Raw genomic sequence first — 25,324 nt, 5'->3', positions numbered from 1 at the left:
AAATTTATTTGGTTTAAAATGTTGGCAGGGGGTAATGGGGTACTCCCTGCCAGGAATATTTTTTAACAATATCTAGGCCGAAATGGTGCATTTTGGGCGGAATTATTTCCTATATTGAAAAGTAATCTTGGCCGATTTCAGGAGGGTGGGGGGGGGGGGGGTACACCCCTTGAATAGTGTTAAGTGTGTTTGGTTTTCTAGTATTAAGACATCTTAGTAGATACCAGCGTCGTATCACTTATTCGTACCAAAAGGCAAGGCATTATAGCCGGCCAATTGTTGATACTCAATTCACTAGCCGTCGAAACTCCCGGTACGTGCATGACGTTCTAGTGTTTGTTTCCATGGTTACGACATGAAGTTATGACGTATGAAAATCTTGTTGCTACTTAAACAGGGATGCCTAGTGCATATTTGTTTACATATGAACAAGTAAAAATCCTGAAATTGCAACGAAACCTTTGTTACTATTGAGGAAAATTTAAGTACCGAAGTTCAAACTTAATATCAGTTAATTCCTTATCTATCTGGGCATCATAAAACTCGGGTGCGTTTCGCAAAACAATATTGATAAACGTGTATTAAAACATTCATCCAATGATTCGTCTACCGCTTTTTGTTTTTGTGTTTAGTTGTTTACTCGTAAAGATCGATTTTAAAAGTTCGTTTATTTCCTAATTTGCTTTGTTGTTCTAGATTGACACGAAATGACAGGGTGTTGCAAAAAATGAACAGGTGGTTAAGGTTTAAAACGCTATACTAATGCACCAGTCAATTGTAGCCACGCCCCCCCCCCCCCACAGGTTCGGGGAATAGGGGGGACTTTAACTTTCGGTCCAGCCAAGCCCGGGTAAAGTCCCCGCACTTCGGAGACGGCATACTGGTAAAATCCCCGCCAAATGCCCCCGCACCACAAGGACCCTGGGTAAGGCCCATTCTGCGCTATGTTTGGCGCTAAGAACCACCGCATTCACCCGGCACTGCGCGGCCACCTGGAAGGTAAAAACACGGCCCATTTCCCCGGCTATCCCCGGTATATCCCCGGACCTGGGAGCCGTGGTAACAATTGACTGGTGCATAAAAATAGTAAAGTGTAATTTATATTCTTAAGTGAAAAGTGTAAAATTGCACAGATAATTAAGATTCCTTAGAGTAAAGTACTAAGAATTAACTGCTGAATTACTACGCGATCTACCTGCAGCGTAGTTAAATGTACATAATTTTGACATTGTAAAGCGTCCATATACACCCCAGGTTGTTTTAGTCTGGAAATGGCCGAGGTGTTCCGATTGCCATAACGCAAGCCCACACTCTCGAGTAACATCGTCCCAACGATAGGGGTAAATATAATGTTCTTATGCAACATGTTCCATTTAAGCCCATAGTTTCTCTTGCTGCTGTTGCTGCTGGCAGCTAGCTGCTGTGCTGCCGTGCTGCTAACTGCACGTACATATCAATTTAAACTTAGATACGCAACCGTTGTTTGACAGTTTTCGGATCGAATATACTTTGTGGTCAAAGATAGAATCTCGTTACTAAAATAACATTTTTAGTATACCTAACTCATTTGAAAAAGTTATATGAAATAATAAACAACCCTTTATAAAAACAAATTTATTACAAATATAAAAAGGTATATCAAAACTACAACAAACAAAACAGGTTTTGATATCATCTTCGAAACAAACGAAACTTAACAACATACATGTTTTAAACAGCAGTGCCAAAGTGAATTTATAAACATGAATCAATCAGCCCAATGTATAAATTATGCCTAAGTCATATGATGTTTGAGTCAAAAAGACTTATAAACGGAAAATGGGTAAACTCTGTCTTATAACCATGTCAATGGATTTCAATAATTTTACATGAAAAATATGTTATAGCTTTTTCCTTGCTCTCATATAAGGATAACTGTCTGATTCCCGGCCGTCGCTCCGGAGGGTGGCCGTGGAGGGATGAGAGATTGGCGCCGAGGGACGGGGCGCTTAGGCGGCACCGGTACACCTGTCCTATGTTCATTTACCACTTCCGGTCGCCTTGGAACGGGTCGCGCCGGAGGGACCAGCCCTTCCGGCGCCTTAGCGTTCACAGAGTGAGGACGAACATTTTGATTGTCTAACTTTTGTACACTGTCCGCTTTGTCATAAGTTTCCATTATGGACAAGTCAGGCTCAGCAATAGATGCTGATATAGTTGGTATAGTCTCCTGAGAGCTATTGATGCTAGTTATACGTGGTACCGGCTTGGGTCGTTCACTCTCATGCGGAATGTCTTTATTTTTCGTAGTGTTATTGTTTTGAACATTGGCATTTGTTAAATAATTGTGGTTTTCACTGTTTATTTTTTCAAACTGATTAATTCTTGCTGTAAGTTTTCCGGGATGATTTTTTGGAAGAGTTGGTTTCCGGGAGACCATGGACGCCGGCAGGTCGCCGATGCTGTCGTATGCGTCTGATGGTCGCCTGTCGCCGCTCATTCCGGGAAGCGGGACGCTCACCTCTCCTGATGCTGGTCGCTGGTTACTTGTCCGCTTGTAATGGACCGGGCGACTGACGCGCTTCATGGTATCGGAGACGCTCGGTTCCGGTGCGCTGGGAGGCTTGAGGCCAGCGCTATAACGGAGAAGCTTGGGGTGTCTAAGTGCCGCGAAAAATCTAGGTTTCTCAGGCGCTGTGTACTGAACACCGGAAGTAGCTGACGCCTCGCTGACGATAGAAGGTGCAGAGGGTACAGGCAACGTATAGTCGTCCACGAATACTAAAATAAAATAAAATACTAAGAATATATGACCACGATATTATTTCATGTCATATATTTCAATTATATTTGATTATTTCAACTAAATCGTAGAAAATGACCACATCTGAACTTGTGTGAACTTGTGTGGGGCATATATCGGGGAAGAACGTCCGGGGGGGCAAAATGCTAGTGATTTAGACCTTATGTAATGAAATGACCTTACCTGTACTCTGAGGCGTGTGTGACCCGGCACTGCCGCGGTTGTCGGAGGCCCTACGTGGTGGGGGACGGGCGGGCTTCTCTCTAGCCCCAATGAAACCGATGTTATCCTGGAACAGTCGTATACGATGAATTGAATATCAAAATAAAATGGCAAATTTTAAGAAAGGTTTCATGGATCTTACGGCCTTACAATGTATCAAACTATTATGGACATATGCATAGAGCGGATGCATGGACAACCCGAAACTGATAGCTTATACAGCATTACTCAAATGAGAAATAACAATGTAGCGCATTTTGTGGCCGATATGTGGCGGTTAGTTTGCAAATTCGCCCTTACGCCACGAAAATTCAAAAGCGCAAAAAGGCAAAAATCAGATACCATACTAATTTAAATAAAGATCGTTTAAACGGGCCGATATTTACTCGCTAAATTACCAATGACTAAACTCTACAGGGGTGTAGAAATTAATTCAAGTAGCAGGGAATATCCTAAAAGTAGGCGGGGGGGGGGGTCTGGGTGTCCCCCCCCTGTTAGGGTCAAGGGGGCAACGCCCATTGTGGGATGAATTTAAGCCTTTTTAACCAAACATTCTAGTCTTCTGGTGCATGTTTATTTTCTAACAGGGAACCTTAACATAAATGCACTATAATAATGATACTGAAACTGAGTACTATCCCCCCCCCCCCCACCAGTGAGGGCTAACTAATGAACCAAACTACTGTCAAATTCAGATTCAGGATGATATTATAACATTCCAGACCACATGCCTTGACATTTGCTAGCTATTCCCTCCTAATAATATATGTAATTTCTTCCCTACCAATTATATACTTTCAGCTACTGAATCACTATTAACCTCTGAAAATTAAACATCTAACTTCATTTTCTGTGGTTCTAGATATTTCATCTGCAGCTAACTTCCATTTTAATTACCAAAAGAAATATCTGGACACTTTGTGACATTTAAAGCGTACTAAATTCCACCCAACGTACATGTAAAATTCATCAAAATAATGGATTATTTTTAGCAGTGACATCACCGCAAGCTTGTTCATTTTGTTTACACCTGGTTAACACGCGTATATAAAATTTACTGTTGCGTAAATGGTAATAGGACTAACGGAAGGCCAGACACGCTCATGTTGCATACTAACTACGCTTTTTTGTGTCTGGAAAAAAATATTTATTTCACCCTCCATTGCTTTGCAAATCATTAATTTCAAAACATCTGCAGAGGGGGTGAGACTAATAAGGTCATGTATCGAGCTAATGTTATTGTATTCGGAACACTGGGAAACCAACACCTAATACTTGAAAAACATCCCAGAGAGGGATGCGACTAATGACGTCACGTATCGAGCTAATGCTGTATTGTAGTCGGAACGCGCGGAAAGCAAAATAACAGATTTTATTTTTGTTGATGTGGGGGAAATTAGCCGGGTGGAGATGCTAAAGTAACCGGGTTATTTTACCGGCTCCCGGCCCATTCTACACCCCTGCTCTAATGACTCACTTATTAGCCTGCGCAATGTTTTTCGATTTCATGACATAAAACAAATCTTAAAAACATTGAAATAAAGTGCATCTTGTATGCAACAACCACATTAGTTTAAACATGATATATTTTACAACGATTGTGAAGAAAGTTATGATAACTTTTTTCCGCGAGAACGCGGTCTTGTGATTTGGGGGAAGCCGGAGTACCCGGTGAAAACCCACTTGACCGGCTTGGTGACCACAACCAAACTCACATGCGCCAAGGCTGGGAATCGAACCCGGGTGGCCTTGGCGAGAAGCGAGGGCGCTAACCACTGCGCTGACCGGTCAACCGAACATGCACATTGAAATCCACGTCGGCCCATCTACACAGATATTGATACAATACATGATGAGTTTATGTGAATATTTCTGCTTACATAGTTATTGTCAATAGAGTCTCGCTTGGTATGGGCGGACTTGGACGCCTGCTGCCGCCTGTACAGGAAACATGTGATTGCAACCACCAAGGCGAGAACGAGAGCGCCAGCGCCAACCCCCAGCGCAACCGCCACCACCTCGGACACTGAAACAATTAAAAGATATATTATAACCAAAAACGTTTATGATGTATACACATCCGTTACGACAGTTTTTATATTACGGTTTGCCAATCGACGGATGAAAGCGAAAAGGTTATATCTTCTTCTTTATTTAAAATCACTTAGAACCTTTTCGCATTCACCCCTCGCAATGAACCTAGTATTAAATTTTGAAGGTTTTGGAGCATTTCATGGCAAAATTGAGAGTGAATTCTAAATCAAAGAACGCCGCCTGCCACCGTCAGCGATTGAGATTATTTTCTTTTACGTAACAACAACGAACATACTTTTGCATTTTTGGGCCAATGACAATCGAGGATTTTTTTAAATCGAACCATTGAAGTGCCGAAAATTACTTTTCGAAATCGAATTTAGGCGGTGCACATTGACTTTCACTTCGTTGCAAAAAGACGTTATCATCGTGCTTTAATTAGCCGATCGACCAGTTCACTTTGCTAGGTTAACCAGTAGTATTTAACCTGGCGTTTCTAAAATTCTTGAAAACCAGAATTTGAGACTTAAAGTAATTAATAATAATCATCAGCTCATTTTCGCTAGAGATTTACTAGTTAACCGTTTCCTTTCAACGGTTATAGAATATCCATGTCAATATTTTATACCCAGGTCAAGAAACCGGATTGTAAATACAAAACGCGCTCTTACTCGTGTTTTCTTGCGGAGCGACGGGGGTTCGGTCTGTTGGCGGACGTGTCGGCGTCGGCATTGGCGGTGGACTGGTCGTGGGCGGACGGACGGTAGGTCCTGTTGTGGAACGATTGGTACGGACGGTTGTGGTACCGACGGTGGGCGCCAATGTTGTGGTCGGACGGTTGGTGCGGACGGTTGTTGTACGGACGGTAGGCACCATTGTTGTTGTCGGACGGTTGGTGCGGACGGTAGAAGTAGTGGTAGTGGGAATGATGCCATCGTAGCACGTTTCGCAGCAGCCGGCTCGAACATCAGCAGAGTAATACCCACAGTGGTCTTTGTTACAACCTGCCATTTTGTCGCCGAACTCACAACCTAAAATAACAATATGTTTGGTATACTAAACATAGTTCCTTCTTTTGTTAATTTTAGTTTAGAAATGTCGCAATTTCCAAAAAGCAAAATAAAATTTAAACGCGCTCCACGGATACAAGAATTTACTCCGAGTGTGATGCTATAACCTCCCTTGCTTGTTTATCACGCGACATGATTAGTTCCCTTGTCATAAAAGATAAAATCTTGCTATATTTAAAAAAATATTAATCTTAATAATATTGAATTTCGTGCGTGTCCCCTACATATTTACGTCCGCATTGCTCGAATCACTCTCGCTTAATTATTTTCGTCAGCATGCCGGAAACGGCCGAGTTTTTACGATTGTGCACGAACCTATAAGTCCAGCATTTTTCAGTGGCGGGCAGGTCTTGCAACAATAATCCTCGTTCGAGTAACATCCATGCCGCGAGATCGTAGTGCAGAAAGGTCCGTGGTCGCCATAGCGACACGACTCGTCCGTGCCGGCACGTGCCGCGCAACTCTTACAGCAGTTTGCCTCGGTGTATGGCGAGTAGCAGGCGGAGGCGTCCGCGGCCACGTGGTCTGCGCAAGTGCGCCCCGTTTCTTCGAACAAGCCCGGGCGGTCCCCGAGTGGGCAGAAATCCGTGACGTCAGAAGACGCCTGCGGGGAGCTTACACACACCCCACGTTCACACCACTGCGAAAATACCAGAAAATATTTAAATTTGGTTTGATTTCAAAAGCATTTTTAATGTCAGTTGTGGAATAGTCATTAACATAAACAAATATGGATTGCTGTTATGTTTTGCACTGTCGAAAACGATTAACATAAAAGTTGTACATAGTTTATGTTTCAGATTTTGCTCGTTTTTTATTTATTTTTATTTTTGGCGGAAGTAAATGCATGTACCTTTCCGGCGCCACACGGCGTCCCCTCAGCCGGAACTACGGCATAGCAGAGAGTGGAACCCGGCTGGTTGCAAAACATCCCACGACATATGGCATCATAAGACTGCACAGACTGAAACGGAAAAAGGGAAATAAAAAATATATACAAGACAACAAATTTCATAAATACTGTGATTACCCAACGATATCCGAATGCTTGCGTCAGACTGAATGGACATCGATCATTCGATTTAATTTAAAGCATGAACTAGCGAAGCTCCACGTAATCACTCTATGCCGGGCCTGCAAATTTTCATAAAAGGTATTTCTCTCATTCCAAAATGCAATTAAAAATGAGGCGGTGGCGTATATATAAACTGTATGCACATAAGAACATCAACCTATTGTTGTTTTCTTCATAGATAATAAAAAACAGGGGCAAATCATGGATTTGTGACCTTTCGACTAGCGCCCGGCCTTCAGAACCGAAAGTTCTTCAATTCAAGGTGTTAGCAGGGAAGGGGACCATCTCAAGATTGTTGGGTAAGCATTAGCAAGACTCGTTAACACGTGTTATTTACATTTATGTAATGTTCAAAGATGGCGAGAGGCGTGCATCCAATCGTAAAATCAAAATCTTATCTGATTATGTCAAAACTATAATCGCCAAATTCACAGAATTCTTACCCTACAGACGAAGGAGCCGGCTCCATACCGGTTGACACACGTCTCGTCCGCTCCATACGTCTTACCCATGGGGCGTGGCGTCGTAGCTATGCGTGAACTTCCGGCCGCCCTGAGCAGGCAATTCCCTCCAAAACTGTAGATAAAGGGAGGTAATTACTTTTATGTTAATTTTGAACCCCTGGCCCCAATTTCTCAAAAAAAACTTAAGCTTAACACGCTTAAGTAGTTTATTTCAATAAGCCAAAATACATACTTCAATAGAATTTTGATAAATGAAAAATTGTTTATTCTGATAATCATGATGATAATTCCCATCTCAAGTATGAAAACTCTTAAAGAAGTAAACATTACGCAATTTATTGAAAACCAAAAATAGAGAGCTAAGCTTAATCCTGTTATAAGGCACTTAAGAAGTTTCGAGAAATCGAGGCCAGTTATCATTAATCGTATACCCGAGCACTCTTAAACAGCGCAACGTTTACAACTAACGACCAACGCATATTCCAGTACGCCCGGGCATACAAATCAATTATTGTTCCCCTCAAAATGACACATGCTCAAATGTTGAAAACAGGAATTAAGGGCGTATACCATATACATGTAACTTTTCACTTTTAAAATTGTCGCAATTCAACGATATAAAACGGTCATTGAGAATCAATGTCCATCCAATATGAGTCAAGACCATTCGGAACTCGTCGGTCATATTCCATAGAAAATTACGTTGTTTCATTGTTTGCGATGGAAATGGCCGGAGTATTCGCAGTATATATTATCAGAGAAAGAATAATACACAATCGTGCCTTATTAGTAATTTATCTGACAATGAAATCTCCCAATTTATGATTTTAAATCGAAATTTATATAGCTAACAAAATGCTAGGTATCACAGGGTTTAAAGGTATTGGAAGATAATGTTCAATATATAACAAAGTTTTAAAGCTGCACTCCCACACATTAACTGTTTTGACAACTTTTCTATTTATTTACTCGGAATGAGACAAAGTTTGCATAAATGTCTCGAAACTAGTGATACAAGACTGCTGACAAATGATCAGATCGCAGATTTTCATATTTTTTAGTTCGAGAGTTGATGTTTTATGGCAAAAAGCGTTACTTGCGCTTTAAGAAAATTGGTATTTTCGGCAATTTCCACAGACAACCGAGATTTCGTATATTGCTAGTTGTCTTATATGACTTCATTGAAGACATCGATGCCAAAATCACCTGATTCTGAGACTTAGTGAAAGAAAAATGTCAAAATTGTTTATCTGTGAGAGAGAAGCTTTATAATGTATTTAATAAAATCGATCAATCTTTGTTGGCATTATACCAGATGTATATACGTTGTGTCCTGTAAAAAATATGAATGCGCTGACTTAATCACACTTCCCCAAGATGCAATAAAATTATTAACTATAAGAAGGAAGTTATTACGCGTCCAATAGGTCCACGCGCTGCTTAAACGATTTCTGTGAGCACGTTGAGAACAGCCACGGGTGACGGCCCTTGGAGGCCGGAAGTCCCGGAGAGTTTCTCGGCGCCATGATGTAGCTGTCGTCTGCACTACATGTGTTACCAGAACCGTCGTGCACCGCGCCCAAGCTGCAATTAAATAAAAACATCGGACGTTCTAAGGTGTTGGAAAGAAAGTTTTTGGTAAGGTTGTAGTTTGATTGTAGTTGGTAAAGTGTCGGTAGAGTTTAGTAATATTTTGTAGTAAGAATGTAGATGATTGTGGTTAAATAGAAGTTGGTTGAAGGCGTAAGTTTTAAGATGTAAGATTGTTAGTGATTGTTGTTGATTGTTGTTATATTGTACCGGCGTTAGATTGTAGCAAGAGCGCAGTTCGGTAGTTACGTTGTAATCGGGTCTTCATTATATCGTAGTTATATTGTAGTTAGATTGTAGTTACATTGTAGTTTAGTTAGATTGTAGTTAGATTATAGTTAGATTGTAGTTAGATTATAGTTAGATTGTAGTTAGATTATAGTTAGATTGTAGTTAGATTATAGTTATATTGTAGTTAGATTGTAGTTACGTTGTAATCGGGTCTTCATTATATCGTAGTTATATTGTAGTTAGATTGTAGTTACATTGTAGTTTAGTTAGATTGTAGTTACATTGTAATCGGGTCTTCATTATATCGTAGTTATATTGTAGTTATATTGTAGTTAGATTGTAGTTTAGTTAGATTGTAGTTAGATTATAGTTATATTGTAGTTAGATTGTAGTTACATTGTAATCGGGTCTTCATTATATCGTAGTTATATTGTTGTTAGATTGTAGTTAGATTGTAGTTTAGTTAGATTGTAGTTACATTGTAATCGGGTCTTCATTATATCGTAGTTATATTGTAGTTATATTGTAGTTAGATTGTAGTTTAGTTAGATTGTAGTTAGATTATAGTTAGATTGTAATTAGATTGTAGTTACATTGTAATCGGGTCTTCATTATATCGTAGTTATATTGTAGTTAGATTGTAGTTTAGTTAGATTGTAGTTAGATTATAGTTAGATTGTAATTAGATTGTAGTTACATTGTAATCGGGTCTTCATTATTTCGTAGTTATATTGTAGTTAGATTGTAGTTTAGTTAGATTGTAGTTAGATTATAGTTAGATTGTAATTAGATTGTAGTTACATTGTAATCGGGTCTTCATTATATCGTAGTTATATTGTAGTTAGATTGTAGTTTAGTTAGATTGTAGTTAGATTATAGTTAGATTGTAATTAGATTGTAGTTACATTGTAATCGGGTCTTCATTATATCGTAGTTATATTGTAGTTATATTGTAGTTAGATTGTAGTTTAGTTAGATTGTAGTTAGATTATAGTTAGATTGTAGTTTAGTTATATTGTAGTTATATTGTAGTTAGATTGTAGTTAAGTTAGATTGTAGTTAGATTATAGTTAGATTGTAGTTTAGTTATATTGTAGTTAGATTGTAGTTAGATTATAGTTAGATTGTAGTTTAGTTATATTGTAGTTAGATTGTAGTTAGATTGTAGTTAGAATGTAGTCAGATTATAATTAAGGGATTTTTTGCGGGATAACAATGCTTTATATATATATACAGACTAGAAAAAAACATTAGATGGCCAAAATTGTAAAACTGCAGGATGAATGATACACTTGACACTTCTATTGCTGTTGTTGTCTGCAAATGTATGTGAACAAAATATATAAAAATATATAAAAAATAGCAAAGAAATGCGGCGAAAGTTAGAAATGGTAGCACATTGCAAGAAAAAAAGAAAATTGCATCCTGTTCCCGCCTTCAAAGCGGCCTACACGATGAGTGCGTTGCATTATATTCTTGCTTAATTATTTGAACACATTTAATAGTGTAAATGATAGAGTGTTTGTCGGTGAGTGTATGACAAAATAAAAGTACCTGTGCGCTAGCTCGTGGGCCGCAGTTGCCATGGTAATGAAGTCGAAGCGCCACTCAACCAGCGACGTACTTTCGGAGGAGCATATTGTTCCTAGCCCAGCCACGCCCGCATTGTCCGATCCGGAACTTCCACTTGTGATGTCATACCTAAAATGATAACCGAAATTATTTTTATTTACTACAGTTCTAATAGAATGCATATTCCCGAATGTGCAATTTGTTTCTATATTTATACAGCGACGCCCGCACAGCCCGATCAGGGCTGGTATTCTATACTGGTCTTAACTGGATCTAAGAACGATGTAGCTAATCAGATTGCTTGCTATTAATAACTGACCAATAGAGTGAATGAAGTCAATGATGTATGACCATAAGATTGACTTAAGTTACATATTGAATACCACCCCAGATTATCATATTGGGATGTCATACCTTAAGAACTTCACCAACATATTAATTACTGTATTCATAACCACTAAAGCCAAACCATACCTTGGCGGGGCGGCATACACAACTGATGCACTCTAACTCCAAAATAAGAGTTATCAAACTTATTACAATTGTTCAAATATACCAAAAAGTATAAATACATGTCGTAAACAATGGTTCTTATGAAGGATACCGAGTTTAAGTCAAAAGAAAGTTACGGTATTTCTGCCTTAAAAGACGATGGTAGATCACACTAAATCTTTTAGCACTCACCAATCATATAAAAAAATGCGTTTTCAGCTCTTAAATACACGGTTACAATATTGTTATCAGTAAAATATATTTTCCATAAATACATTATAATAAGTACTTAAACGTTAATCACTTAATATTATGTTTGTATTGCATGTGTATGTCTTGATTTTGAATAAGAGTGTCGCTTTATGTAACAGTGGAAGCGATTTTCAATGCATATAGGAATCATTGGGGGTAAGCGTTTTACTTCTGCATAGTTTTAATTCCATATGAACCGGTTTAACTGAAAATCAAGAGAGGCGGAAGTATGCCAATCCTAGGCCCCATACCCGGTAAAGGCCATGGCGTGGTCTCGGGCCGGAAGTCCGTTTTGCTCATTTGTCCAGGATGTGAAGGCATCCAGCGTCTTTGAGCTGTCCTGCTGTCCGCCCGTCACAGTCCCCTCGCTCCAACCCGCCGCTTCCGGTGTCTTAAAAAGCAATAAAAAATAAAGTGTTTACTTTTTCAACATATAAGCAGACAGACAAGACCAGCCAAACAAAAAATCACAATCTAAAAATCATAAACATAGATAATGATCTAGTAATTAATTTGAGGGGCGTATTGGTATGATACAACAAGCGAATCAGGGGCGTAGCTAGATCAAAATAGATGTGTAGGCCTGTCTCGCTTAGAGGTTCATTTGAATGCCCGCTTATTTTTTTTTTCTTTCAGTTTGCACAACGGAGCGTTTTCAAGCCTTTGTAAGGTAACACAAAAATATTTTTTTTATGAAATTCGCTGGCTCGGAACTTGTACTTACATCCGCAATGAAGAGCCCCGCGTGCAGAACGCTCAAATCCATATTGTCCACGGATCGAAAACGAGCGTCCACCTGCAAACAAACATGGATGATAGGAAATAACTTATGAATACATCCATAACTTCTTCAAATGGACAAATTCTTGTTTTGGTTATATCTAAAGAAAGTTATTTATAACTCTGAAATGAGCCAGATAAAAAAAATATATGAATAAAAACCAAATAATCGCTAGCAAATACCAATGCTCATCCGCTTAGTTTTCAGAAACACAACTAATACTAATTCATGAAGAGTCTAAAGATCAAGTTAGATGGTATACAGGCTGCGTGAAATGCACTTATTCCCCACATTAACTATTTACAAGTAGTCCAATTCTACCCGTACAAGAAGTCCACATTAATACTCACAAATATTGCTCACATACACATACACGTAATCCACACATTTACGTACAAGTAGTCCACACATATACGTACAGGTAGTCCACACATATACGTACAAGTAGTCCACACATATACGTACAATTCTTACAAACGTAACGGTACAAGTAGTTCACACATATACGTACAAGTAGTCCACACATATACGTACAATTCTTACAAACGTAACGGTACAAGTAGTTCACACATATACGTACACGTAATCTACACATTTACGTTCAAGTAATCCTCACATATACGTACAACTATTACAAGCATAACGGTAAAAGTAGTCCACACATATACGTACACGTAGTCCACACATTTACGTTCAAGTAATCCTCACATATACGTACACGTAGTCCACACATATACGTACAAGTAGTCCTCACATATACGTACAACTATTACAAACGTAACGGTAAAAGTAGTTCACACATATACGTACACGTAGTCCACACATATACGTACAAGTAGTCCTCACATATACGTACACGTAGTCCACACATCAACGTACAAGTAATCCTGACATATACGTACAAGTAATCCTCACATATACGTACAATTCTTACAAACGTAACGGTAAAAGTAGTCCACACATATACGTACAAGTAACCCTCACATAGACGTACAATTCTTACAAACGTAACGGTAAAAGTAGTCCACACATATACGTTCAAGTAATCCTCACATATACGTACAATTCTTACAAACGTAACGGTAAAAGTAGTCCACACATATACGTACAAGTAACCCTCACATAGACGTACAATTCTTACAAACGTAACGGTAAAAGTAGTCCACACATATACGTACAAGTAACCCTCACATAGACGTACAATTCTTACAAATGTAACGGTACAAGTAGTCCACACATATACGTACAAGTAACCCTCACATAGACGTACAATTCTTACAAACGTAACGGTAAAAGTAGTCCACACATATACGTACAAGTAACCCTCACATAGACGTACAATTCTTACAAACGTAACGGTAAAAGTAGTCCACACATATACGTACAAGTAACCCTCACATAGACGTACAATTCTTACAAACGTAATTGTACAAGTAGTCCACACATATACGTACAAGAAGTCCTCACATATACGTACAATTCTTACAAACGTAACGGTAAAAGTAGTCCACACATAGACATACACGTAGTCCACATTAATGAGTAGTACATATACGTACAATTCGTACGATTGTAACTTGTACAGCAGTCCTTACATATACGTACAAGTAATCCTCACATATACGTTCACGTAGTCCAAACATTTACGTACAAAGAGTTCACACATATACGTACAAGTAATCCTCACATATACTTTCATTTCGTACACTTGTAACGGTACAAGTAGTCCACACATATACATACATGTACACATTTACGTACAGGTAGGCCACACATTTACGTTCAGGTAGTCCACACATGTACATACATGTAGTCCACATGAAAACGTACGAGTAGTCCACACATATACGTACAATTCGTACAAACGAAACGTACAGGTAGTCCACACATTCACGAACAGGTAGTCCACACATATACATACAATTCGAACATACGTAACGTACAAGTAGTCCACACATACTTATACGTACAATTATATGGTTGAAAACACGTAAACATATAAAAGAATAACTACGTAATATAACGACTTACAGCGTTGACCATGTATGCCATGTACAGCGCTATAAGGTTGACTGTGTCTGTCCGTCTGTCCGCCGACCCTTTCGTTAGATCGTACCAACTGAAATGAAACAGATAACGCTGAAACACAACCTTTTGGTACGCAGTATTCAGGTGTGTTTAAGGAATAATCGAACCCTAAGTGTGGTGTACGCGGTATGCAGAAACTCAAAGGTGTGCATTTTTGGTACGCAGGCTCTTCAAATAGCTTTCAATTACTTGTTATGCAGGATTGGGGTAGAAATTGAAGGAGTATTGTGTATGCACAAGGGGTTGGAAGGGGTGGCTTGTTTCACTCTAAATTATGATTGTATAATTGTACGTGTAATTTTCTTTCACGACCCGGATAGAAAATATATTAGAAGGTAAAAAAATAAGTAACATGATCGGTCTATGCGTGCGACAACAAATATTATCATTACACTGTTCGTATTACATGTTTACGTCCTGATCATTAAATCTTGAATACGGTTATTTTATCTCCGCATATATTATATCTGGTGTATTGTAAACTTTGTGAAATGATGAAACTGTTTTGTGCAATATTTAGGGGAGAAGCCTTTTCGGTGTCTGCATTTTTTTTATATCGAACGGTAATAATAATAATAATAATAATAATAATAATAATAATAATAATAATAATAATAATAGTAATAAATAAAAATAAAAAAAATAATAATAATGATGATGATGATGATGATGATGATGATGATGATGATGATGATGATGATGAAGAAGAAGAAGAAGAAGAAGAAGAAGAAGAAGAAGAAGAAGAAGAAGAAGAAGAAGAAGAAGAAGAAGAAGAAGAAGAAGAAGAAGAAGAAGAAGAAGAACAACAAAAACAACAACAATAATAATAATAATAATAATAATAATAATAATAATAATAATAATAATAATAATAGTAATAGTAATAAATAAAAAAAAAAAAAAAAATAATGATGATGATGATGATGATGATGATGATGATGATGATGAAGAAGAAGAAGAAGAAGAAGAAGAAGAAGAAGAAGAAGAAGAAGAAGAAGAAGAAGAAGAAGAAGAAGAAGAAGAAGAAGAACAAAAACAACAGCAATAATAATAATAATAATAAATGCGTGCTCTTACAACTGGTAAATCTTGTAGTCGACCACAGTAAGCAGCTCCACCTGGAGTGAGGTAGCCTGCCGCCTCCGCCGCCGCCTGACATCGGGAGTCGCCGCTATCGCCTCGAGGGTCCGGCGATAGGCTTCTGTAACACATTGAAACAAGATCATTTTAATTTCAATATATAATTATTGCTATAATTATCATTTTATTAACTATTTTACAACAAAACACCCCTGCCTCCCCCCCCCCCCCGTCCTGGATCCGCTAGTGATGCTGATTTTATCTTAAGCTGGGTTAAGTTATGCATGACAAAGGTTCGTTTTGATGAATGACGTCATCATCGCCGCCACCGACGACATGATGTACATCACAATGACTCGACTTACGTTTTTTCATACGGCTTAACATGACGGGGACGTGGTGTACACCATAAAATTCCGACAAAGTTCACCTGTATGCGCATGCGCGTCCCCGGGAAGACCGGACATCACGTGACCATCGGCTTCCGGTTGTATGAGATGATGGCCCTGCTCCGTGAAAAACGTGCCGAACTGAAAAAGAGCCGGAATGGTGATAAAAAGGTTGAAGATGTCAATTATGATCGAGGAAGTTACCAAAAATTCAGGTCCCTTTTTTGTAACATATCCATGTTAGTTAGATGACATGAAGTAAAATCTTAATGATTAAGATGGGCGGAGTGAACGTAGCGAAAGAGCCTTCCTTAATCTTTCAGATAGTTCTTCAGGTCATCTAACAGACTAAGAATACAATCACATTGGCTGACGCATTGTCAATGACACAAGCGGACCTTAAAACACCCTCGAAAATTCTTTATGATTAGGCCTAGTACTTTATGATTGCATTTCGGCAATTTTATCGGCTAAACATATAGGTGTTGTTTTTTTCAATAAGTAATATACGGATTGTCTACAGACGTAGGTCAGCGACAGAATTGTTAGCGCTGCTGAATATTGGCACGGTCCTCGTTTGATATTTTGCCAACCAGCAAACAAATCACTCATACTGAATTGTCGTTATTTTAAGACTATTATAAAGACAGTAAAGCAACTATTGCTTCCTTGTAGAAAAAACAAAACAAGTATCTTACAACTCCAAGGTTCTTTCTTTTACACCTGAAGTGTTATCATCCTATATGGAAGATTAAGGTTCTCCTAGAATGCCCGAATAATACCAGTTCAATCATTCCTGTTTAATGAGATTGGAACGGAGGGCAAGTGACTTACCAATCGAATAGGCGAGGCGGCGGACGGGCGGACGAACACGAGGGCGGCGCCGGTTTTCGGATCTTGGTACAGGGCTCCCGTCTGGAAACGTACGCAATATTTATTCTGACATATGCAAAAGAATCTAAGAATTGTCTTCATATTATGGGTATCTATATGGATACGTGTCCGCCTCTCACCAAAGTTGTTGTTGGTTGCCAACTAGGTATATTTCTCATCGCTTCTTAAATTGAACACAAGAATGGATGTCTACCCATGAAACGGACTCGAGAGTGATTGAGGGTAGCATTGGTTTCCGGACAATTCGGCACCCGGTGCCGAAAATGTTGGTGCCGAATTGACTAGGCCGAATTGTCTTGGTGCCGAATTGACTAGGCCTAATTATCTTGGTGTCGAATTGTCCAGTTACCGTCTCAATGGGGCTAGCAGAAATTCGTATGAACAAAAAACTTAAAGTTAATTACAGTATTTTTTATTTACTATTTTGAGAAATGATATTGATCACATGCACGAGTTACAAATTGTTGTTTAACAAAAGAAAAAAAGAAATTTTGTCAACTATGTTATTGCTCGTTACAAAGTATATGTTTCTTGTACAAGTGAAACTCGTATTAAAAATAAATACACATGTATAGCAAACATAATTTTGGAGTGATAAGCCATTAACTATTTAATAATTCATGCATTTATGGGAAATATTTATTACTGATAACAAGATTGTTACCGTGTATTTAACAGCTAAAAAAGCACAAATATTAAATGACTGGTGAGTGCTAAAAGATTTACAGTGAATTCTCATAACGTACGAAATACCCTGTTTTCTGCACCTTTCTTTGAAATTGAGCACGGTATTTTTCATAAGAACCATTGTTTTCGATATGTATTCATCCTTTTCGGCATATTAAAACAAATATATTAATCAATTAATTAATTAATTAATTTTTAAGATAACCCTTGTGCATTTATGTGAACTGTGACACTGAGGAAATGGTTATTCCGTATTATTTTGGTACCATTTAAACAGTTGTGATGAAATGGGAAAAACAGAAACAAAAATTACAATGCAAAGTTCTTTTGGCCTTGAAAGCGTGCTAATGAGTCATTTCGCGTTGAAATAAGGACAAAAACAAAGTGAAACTACTTTATCTATTAAGTAATTGCTAAAAAAATATTTCACGCGCGATTTCAGTTAAAAGAAAGAACGAAAAACAAAAAGAAGATTTGTTTTTCTACAGTGTACTTTATAGGGTTTTAGCTAAAGAGAAAGGGTGCTGCACCCTGCCCTTTTTGGTAGAACCCTTCTGCCCTTATGGAGACCAGCATGGGCACCCTTCTGCCTTCACAGAATGAGATGTTTAAAATAATCAGAGATTTCTTATCTTTTTATTAAGACTTATACTATGATTATAAATACATACAAATTTTGATTTTATTTTGAAATCTATTATTACTTTAATTAAACAAATTTCCTAACATTTTATGTCAAATTCATAATGTACAGATCTTCATCTCCCAATACAATGCTCCCTTTTCTCCAATAGCATCTTGCCCTGGCATTAACATTTATCATAAAGACCAACGGAACAATACAACGAAAAACTTATCTATTCACCGAGTTCTATAATATTGATTTACACTTCTGGAAAATGATAACTGAAATCAGAACCAATACATGAGAAAATCAGCTTTAATACCTTGTTCGCCATAGAATCAGACTTCCGGATGTCGCCGTCCCTCCACAGAAAAATGTGTGAGGTGGCAAGGAGCCGCTGGTTCCGGTTGAGTCGGAGCGTCACGGAACCTGCGGGATGATGAACCCGGAAGTGGGCGGTGTCCGGGTACAACTCACCGAGGCTACCGGAAGTTCCCTCATCAGTCAACAGCTCTACCTCCACTTTGTCTGAAAATCATTAAAATAAGGTTAGCTTTTTTGTGTGTGCTTCGGTGGATATAGGGCTCCTTCATTTCCTACATTTGATATTTCTCGTTCTATTTCGAGAATAAAATGGATTCTACATGTAGTAAACCTTTTCACTCAGACAAATAAGAGAAGAATCTCACAGTGTCGACAAACATTTCCTTAAAACAAATGAAAAAAATACACTCGGAAACCAATGATTTTGCAGGGTAATCAAAATATTTGCTTAGCCTATACGGAACTTATTCTTTACATTGAATGCATGTTTAGCCCAAACTACCAAGAAATCGAAAGCAAAATATGTCGATTCATGGAAAAATGATAACATGTCTACTTTAAAATAACATATATTAAATGCAGAAAATGTTTTTATCCTAATCTCTCATATCATGGTAGCGAATGGCCTACAGGCAAAACATATGCAAATCAAATAAAAGTCACCCCGCTATCCTTCATCTAACATATTCAAACAATGTGCATATCGCCGTATAAGCGTTTGATTCGGTTAGCCCCGGGACCCCGGTAACTAGCGATCGTTCGAGATAACCGATCAAATACACCGATCGCTCTGACCCTCCGGCTGTTCGAATGCAAAACCGGAAACCAAAAACATGTGTTTGCACAAAATACAAGCGCGTACACAAAAATTCTGCTCGGGTCGGGTACTTCAAAATCAATGATGTGTTCTGGTGCCGTTTAATTGAATATGGCAGTACTTTCAATAGTACTGTAAAAAGAGACACCCGGGCCCCCACCTACCCCCTTACCCCAAACTGTCCTAGTTGTCACTAATTACTCAAGCAAACAACAATTATAACGTACGCAGACGGTTTAGTTCAAAAGTTCAAAGGCCTGCAGCCATGAAGGTAAATATTAATTTCAATATTTGTATGTTACTGGCAAATTAACCGTAAATGACCAGGGGTCGCGGTATTCATAACACATTTTAAGTCATTCCCTAACTTTAAGTCACTTTCCTATTCTAAGTATCTCTCTTTTCATATGATATGATATTTGAATATGTTTTTAAAATACTTTATTTTCATTGACTTTTTTGCAAATGCATATTATTTTATATAAAACACCTATAGTTTTCATCTTATTTTGGCTATGAAACTTTTGTGATATCGACTAAAGAAGTTTAATGAATACCGGCATTTTCTTTATTCCGAAAAATAAGTGTTTTTGCATAATTTTGATTGAAATAAGAAACACTATTCAAGTTTGCATAAATTTAATATTATCACATCTCTCAAACCGTCACGACTTATGAATTCCAAAACTTAATATTTATACAATCTTTAAAGGATTTGGGGCAAAGAAAACTAATGATCCGATTTTTCTTCATCTTTTAAGCATGACGATGATCCAGATTATATGTGGTATGTAATATGGTTATAATTATTGTGACGTAGCACCTACTGACTACGTATTAATATTTAAAAGTTTAAACCCATTGAATCGTTTAAATGTCACGACGGTTTAAGAAATATTAAACCATAAATGAAACATGACATTATCACGATCACGGTTACTAATTTTTATTTCTTGTGATCTTTAGTCATGAAATTATGCTTTACGGATGTAGCACCCCCATTTGTCGCGGTGGTGTATGCGTCGCAAGGTGCATCATATCACTCAAATGTCGGTTTAATTGTAACAAAATCATTGTACTGATAATTGCAACTATTTTTTTTCCTTATGAGCTGCATTAGTCAGAATAATATGTTTTAAGGATGCAGCACCCCCATAATTATTTACACCGCAGTCGCCTATACCGTAATGTACATCGCATGACGCAATGTTCGCAAACTTCGGTGTGCTTTTTTAAAGATGCACTCTTACTCCCAAATAAGAGGTACCACAATTAATGCAATTGTTTTAATTTACCGAAAATGCTGAATAAATGTCAAAACCAATGGTTCAGGCTACCGAGTTTGATTTAAAAGAAAGGTCAGAAAACACGGTATTTCTACCTTATGAGACGATATTTGTTTTAATTGACCGAAAATGGTGAATCAATATCAAAAACAATGGTTCTTATGAAGGACACTGGGTTTAAATTGAAAGAAATGTGCAGAAAACACGGTATTTCTACCTAATGGGACGATATAATTATGATCACTGTAGATATTTTAGCATTGTACGTCTTCAGCCATTAAACACGGTTACAATCTTGTTATCAGTAATGAATATTTTTCATAAATGTATTATTTAGTAAGTAGTTAAAAGGTTTTCATTCAAAATGTATGTTATACATGTGCATGCATTATTTTAAATACGAGTGTCACTTTAAATAAAAGTTTACAAAATGGTTTAAAACACTACGCCTGCACAAATCCATGAATCATTTGAATGTAACAAACGCAATGTACTGATTATAATTACTAATTTGTCGTGTGAGTTTTAGTCATTAACAACCATGTTTTGTCATTATACTTATAGACATGTTTTAGGGACAATTTGTCAATTGTGAATTTAGAAGTGGTAAAATACGAATACCGACTATTAGCAAGGTTTTAAAGCTGCACTCTCACATATTTACCGTTTTTCTAACTTTTATTTTTTGTCTTGGAATGAGCAATTTTTGTGTAAATACCTGCAAACCAGTGATAAAAGACTGCTGACAAAAGATCCGATCGCAGATTTTCATATTTCCATTCCTTACGGTTTAAGAAAAAATGCATAAAACGCCAATTTTGGAACGAAAATAAGAGAGTCTGCGGTCTGATTAATGTCAGCAGTCTTTTATCACTGGTTTGCAGATAATTACGCAAAAGATTGATCGCTCTATCTGACAAAAAATGAAAAAAAGTTGTCAAGACGTTCAATCTGTGAGAGTGCAGCTTTAAAAAGGATAGGGGACAGGGTGCTTTGAGGTAACTGGGCACCATGGCATCGGGCTGTGAATAATTTGAGGACTTGTGCTTAATTGAAGTAATATTAAGTTTCAACTGCCAGATACGTCAGATTTGCATGAATTTATCAACTTGTTTGAATTGTTAATCGAAACAAAAGTATTATTTGATTACCTTAAGCATTTAATTCTATGAAGACAGGAGGCTGTGCTCATGAAGAATTGTGCTTCCGAAACAGGACAGGGTACAGGACCCATTCATAACCCTTTAGCTTACACCCTTATTTTACTGTATAATGTTCAAGGGAGTCATGGGTCGTATTCACTAACCACTTAAGTCTGATTTTGAGACTCAAGACTTGGAAAAGATAATGTTTAAAAGTCATGACTTTCTTGAATACAGTATTCTTTAACAGAAACTGTGTAAATAATTGTTAAATTATATTTACAACATAATGGCCATTTTTACCAATAGCGTTTGTTTTTTTCTCAAATAAAGATTGTACAATCTCTAGAAATTATATTAATGGTAGCATTGCTCTTTCTTATATTTGAATTCACTATATATTATTTGTTTTCGTTATCTATCTGTTTAAATGGTCATGATTTATGTTCTATTGCTTGAAATAGATACCGGTTAAACTGTTGAACAATTCAGGTGTATTGATTTTCAATAAAAATGAAGTGGCCAAGCCGCAGTGACAACAAGTGACGTGTCGTAAATGTTGTTGCTGTTGTTTCGTTGTCAAGTTATTTTAACTGCATTATGCGGCCTATTTGTGTTACATAATTGTTACAAGAACATTTCTTACAGCTAGGACTTGATTCAAACATGTTTGATTGTAAGCAGCCATCACATTAAGAGTGGTTCTAAATAACACGAGACTATAGGCAGGAGATAAAGTCTGAAATATGAAAATGCTGCTGCTGCTGCTGCTTCTGTTGATTATGATAATGATGATGATGATGGTGGTGTTGGTGATTTTGGTAATTTTGGTGGTGGTGGTGATGATGATGATGATGATGATGATAATGATGATGGTGATGATGATGATGATGATGATGATGATGATGATGATTTCTCTCTATAAATATATGTTTTTAAAATAAATTCATAAACGAATATTATGTGAAAAAAAGCATTCCAACCTGTCTCGAAGTTATCTGGTACGGGCATGCGTAGTCCCTTTCCGGAATGAGGGAGCACGAGGGCCGCCGCCACCAGCAGCAGCAGCCACGATGATGTCACAGTGCCGGCTTCAGCGCACATCCCGTCACGAAAATGTCCTACTATTTCCGCTTTACAAAACTGATGTTCTCAAATCGATTCCAGTCATAAATGAACGGAGTATTGTCACTTCGATTAAATTGTTAACGCAAAATAATGTTAAGCGATTATATTATTTAATCAAACTGATTTATAAGGCAAAGAGTTGGCCTGTATTTTAAATCCAATGCTTCCCATCACCAAACGAAAGATGTACTGAATTTAATACTGAAATAATTCAAATGATTTCATAACCATTTTTCATGCACCAAATAGCCACTGCGACCCAATACCGTACGAAGTCACGAAATAAAATGACACATTGTTTAAATATACCAACTGATCAAAAGAATCAATAGCCGATCTACCCGGTCCACTGATTGTTTACCTTCCGTGTCAAGTAGGCGGCGCTTACAAATCCGACTGTCACGAAGTGGTGACAATGTTTAAATTTTATTAATTTTATAATTGTTTGCTTCATCACGAATTATTCATTTCAAATACTTAAAGGAGCGCTCTTACTCCCAAATTAGATTTACCACAATTAATACCTTTGTTTTAATGTACCAAAAAGGATGGATAAATGTCGAAAACAATGGTTTTTATGAAGGATACCGATGTTTATTTAAAAGAAAATTGCAGAAAAACGGTATTTCTACCTAATGAGACGATAGTAGAGCACAGTAAATCTTTTAGCACTCACCAATCATTTAATATTTTATTTTATTTTTATTTTTTTGTTATGCATGTGTATGTATGGATTTTGAATAAGAGTGTCACTTTAATAACCATTTCGTTTGAATAATTTGCTGACAGGAGTTCCCGATGATGATAACAACAACAACAACAACATCAGCAACAACAGCAACAAAAATATGACGTTTGTGTTAACATTTAAGCATTCGAATTACTTCTCACGGACGGCATTTCATCACCTTCCGGTTGTGATACCGCGGTCCGCAGTGGCCATGACATCCTGTGCACACACGGAGTGCCTAACTCACGGACGAAGGGCAGCTTGCTTAATCTTGGCCCGTGTATTTCATGTCATATGACCGCAAATACTGATTTGTTACCGGGGGTAATTCATGTCATATAACCACAAATACTGATCATATTGTGATTATCTCCCTTTGACCATAGGTGATGCTTGATTGAACATCGACCTATGTGACCTTTTGTGGTCATCAGGTGTGACCAGTTGTTTGTCGAGTTCCGGAGGGAGTTTCTAAAGTCATTGTTAACCTGACTTCTGTGGTAGACACAGCAGACATCTTTTCAATTATGAAGTAATACTTTCATAACAACCAAGTTTATCCGGTTAACGCAGTGGTTAGCGCACACGCGTCTCACCCAGGCTACCCGGGTTCTATTCCCGGCACATGTGAGTTTGGTTTGTGGTCACCAAGCCGGACCAGTCGGTTTCCTCCCGGGTTCTCCGGTTTCCCCCACAACAAGACCACAATCTCGCGTAAAATCGTGCCAACGAGAGTGATTAATATAATGCTGTAATAACTTGTTTCACAAAAGTTGTAAAATAATTATGTTCAAACTAAACCAATTAATTCATGATTATTAAAGAGGTTAGTCATGGTAATTTTTATAATTGCTAATGGTTGCAGTTGAATTGATGTTTGTATGTAAATTGTAGTAAGTGCATTGTTTTACAATTCAACATGGTGGTATATAAATGTATCTTGTGTATTTTTTGCATGAAGATACCTCATTTTTCTGTGCATATATCACCATCTATGCACAAGTCAATTGTAACCACGGCCCCCAGGTGCGGGGAATAGCGGGGACTTTGACTTTTGGTCCAGCCAAGCCCGGGTAAAATCTCCGCCCTGCGAGGACGAACTGCTGGTAAAGCCCCCGCCAATTTCCCCCACACCCCAGGGACCCTAGGTAAGATCCATTCCCCGCTATTTTGGTCGCGGAGACAAAACCACCGCAGTCACCCGACACTGCGAGGACACCTGAAAGTTAAAAACACGGCCCATTTCCCCGGCTATTCCCGGTATACCCCCGGACCTGGGGGCCGTGGTTACAACTGACTGTACATTGTAATGTCTTACATGGCAATAACTTACATGGCGACGACTAACATAGCAATGCAACGACTTACATGACAATGTCTTACATGGCAATAACTTATATGGCGACGACTAACATAGCAATGCAACGACTTACATAGCAATGTCTTACATGGCAATAACTTACATGGCGACGACTAACATAGCAATGCAATTGCTTACATTGCAATGACTTACATGGCAATGACTTACATGGCGACGACTAACATAGCAATGCAATGACTTACATTGCA

At 37.9% G+C, this 25,324-nt stretch overlaps 1 protein-coding gene across 1 annotated transcript; it reads right to left on the bottom strand.

Moving 5' to 3' along the window:
- Positions 1-1,605: 1,605 nt before the first annotated feature.
- LOC128239775 (uncharacterized) lies at positions 1,606-23,382 on the bottom strand. The gene is made up of 17 exons (XM_052956200.1): positions 22,881-23,382; positions 18,651-18,856; positions 16,957-17,037; positions 16,164-16,263; positions 15,731-15,854; positions 14,597-14,684; positions 12,509-12,580; positions 12,036-12,175; positions 11,023-11,169; positions 9,064-9,231; positions 7,627-7,759; positions 6,962-7,072; positions 6,424-6,748; positions 5,710-6,069; positions 4,885-5,030; positions 2,966-3,071; positions 1,606-2,760 (listed from the first exon to the last, which is right to left on the bottom strand). The coding sequence occupies exons 1-17, from the start codon at positions 22,999-23,001 to the stop codon at positions 1,901-1,903; spliced, it is 3,288 nt and encodes a 1,095-aa protein (XP_052812160.1). The 5' UTR covers positions 23,002-23,382; the 3' UTR covers positions 1,606-1,900.
- Positions 23,383-25,324: the final 1,942 nt, after the last annotated feature.

This window comes from Mya arenaria, chromosome 7 (genome assembly GCF_026914265.1).
Source record: "Mya arenaria isolate MELC-2E11 chromosome 7, ASM2691426v1".
Taxonomy (NCBI): domain Eukaryota; kingdom Metazoa; phylum Mollusca; class Bivalvia; order Myida; family Myidae; genus Mya; species Mya arenaria.
The sequence above is the reverse complement of the archived record's forward strand: the minus strand, read 5'-3'. Positions and strand labels throughout refer to the sequence as shown.

Bases quoted from the DNA above. Each gene is read 5' to 3' on its own strand.
- LOC128239775 (XM_052956200.1), bottom strand. From the start codon at position 23,001: ATGTGCGCTGAAGCCGGCACTGTGACATCATCGTGGCTGCTGCTGCTG. The intron at 9,232-11,022 runs GTACTTTTATTT...ATTTAATTGCAG, and splicing joins GCCCACGAGCTAGCGCACAG to CTTGGGCGCGGTGCACGACG. The intron at 7,760-9,063 runs GTAATAACTTCC...CTTTATCTACAG, and splicing joins CGCGTGGACCTATTGGACGC to TTTTGGAGGGAATTGCCTGC.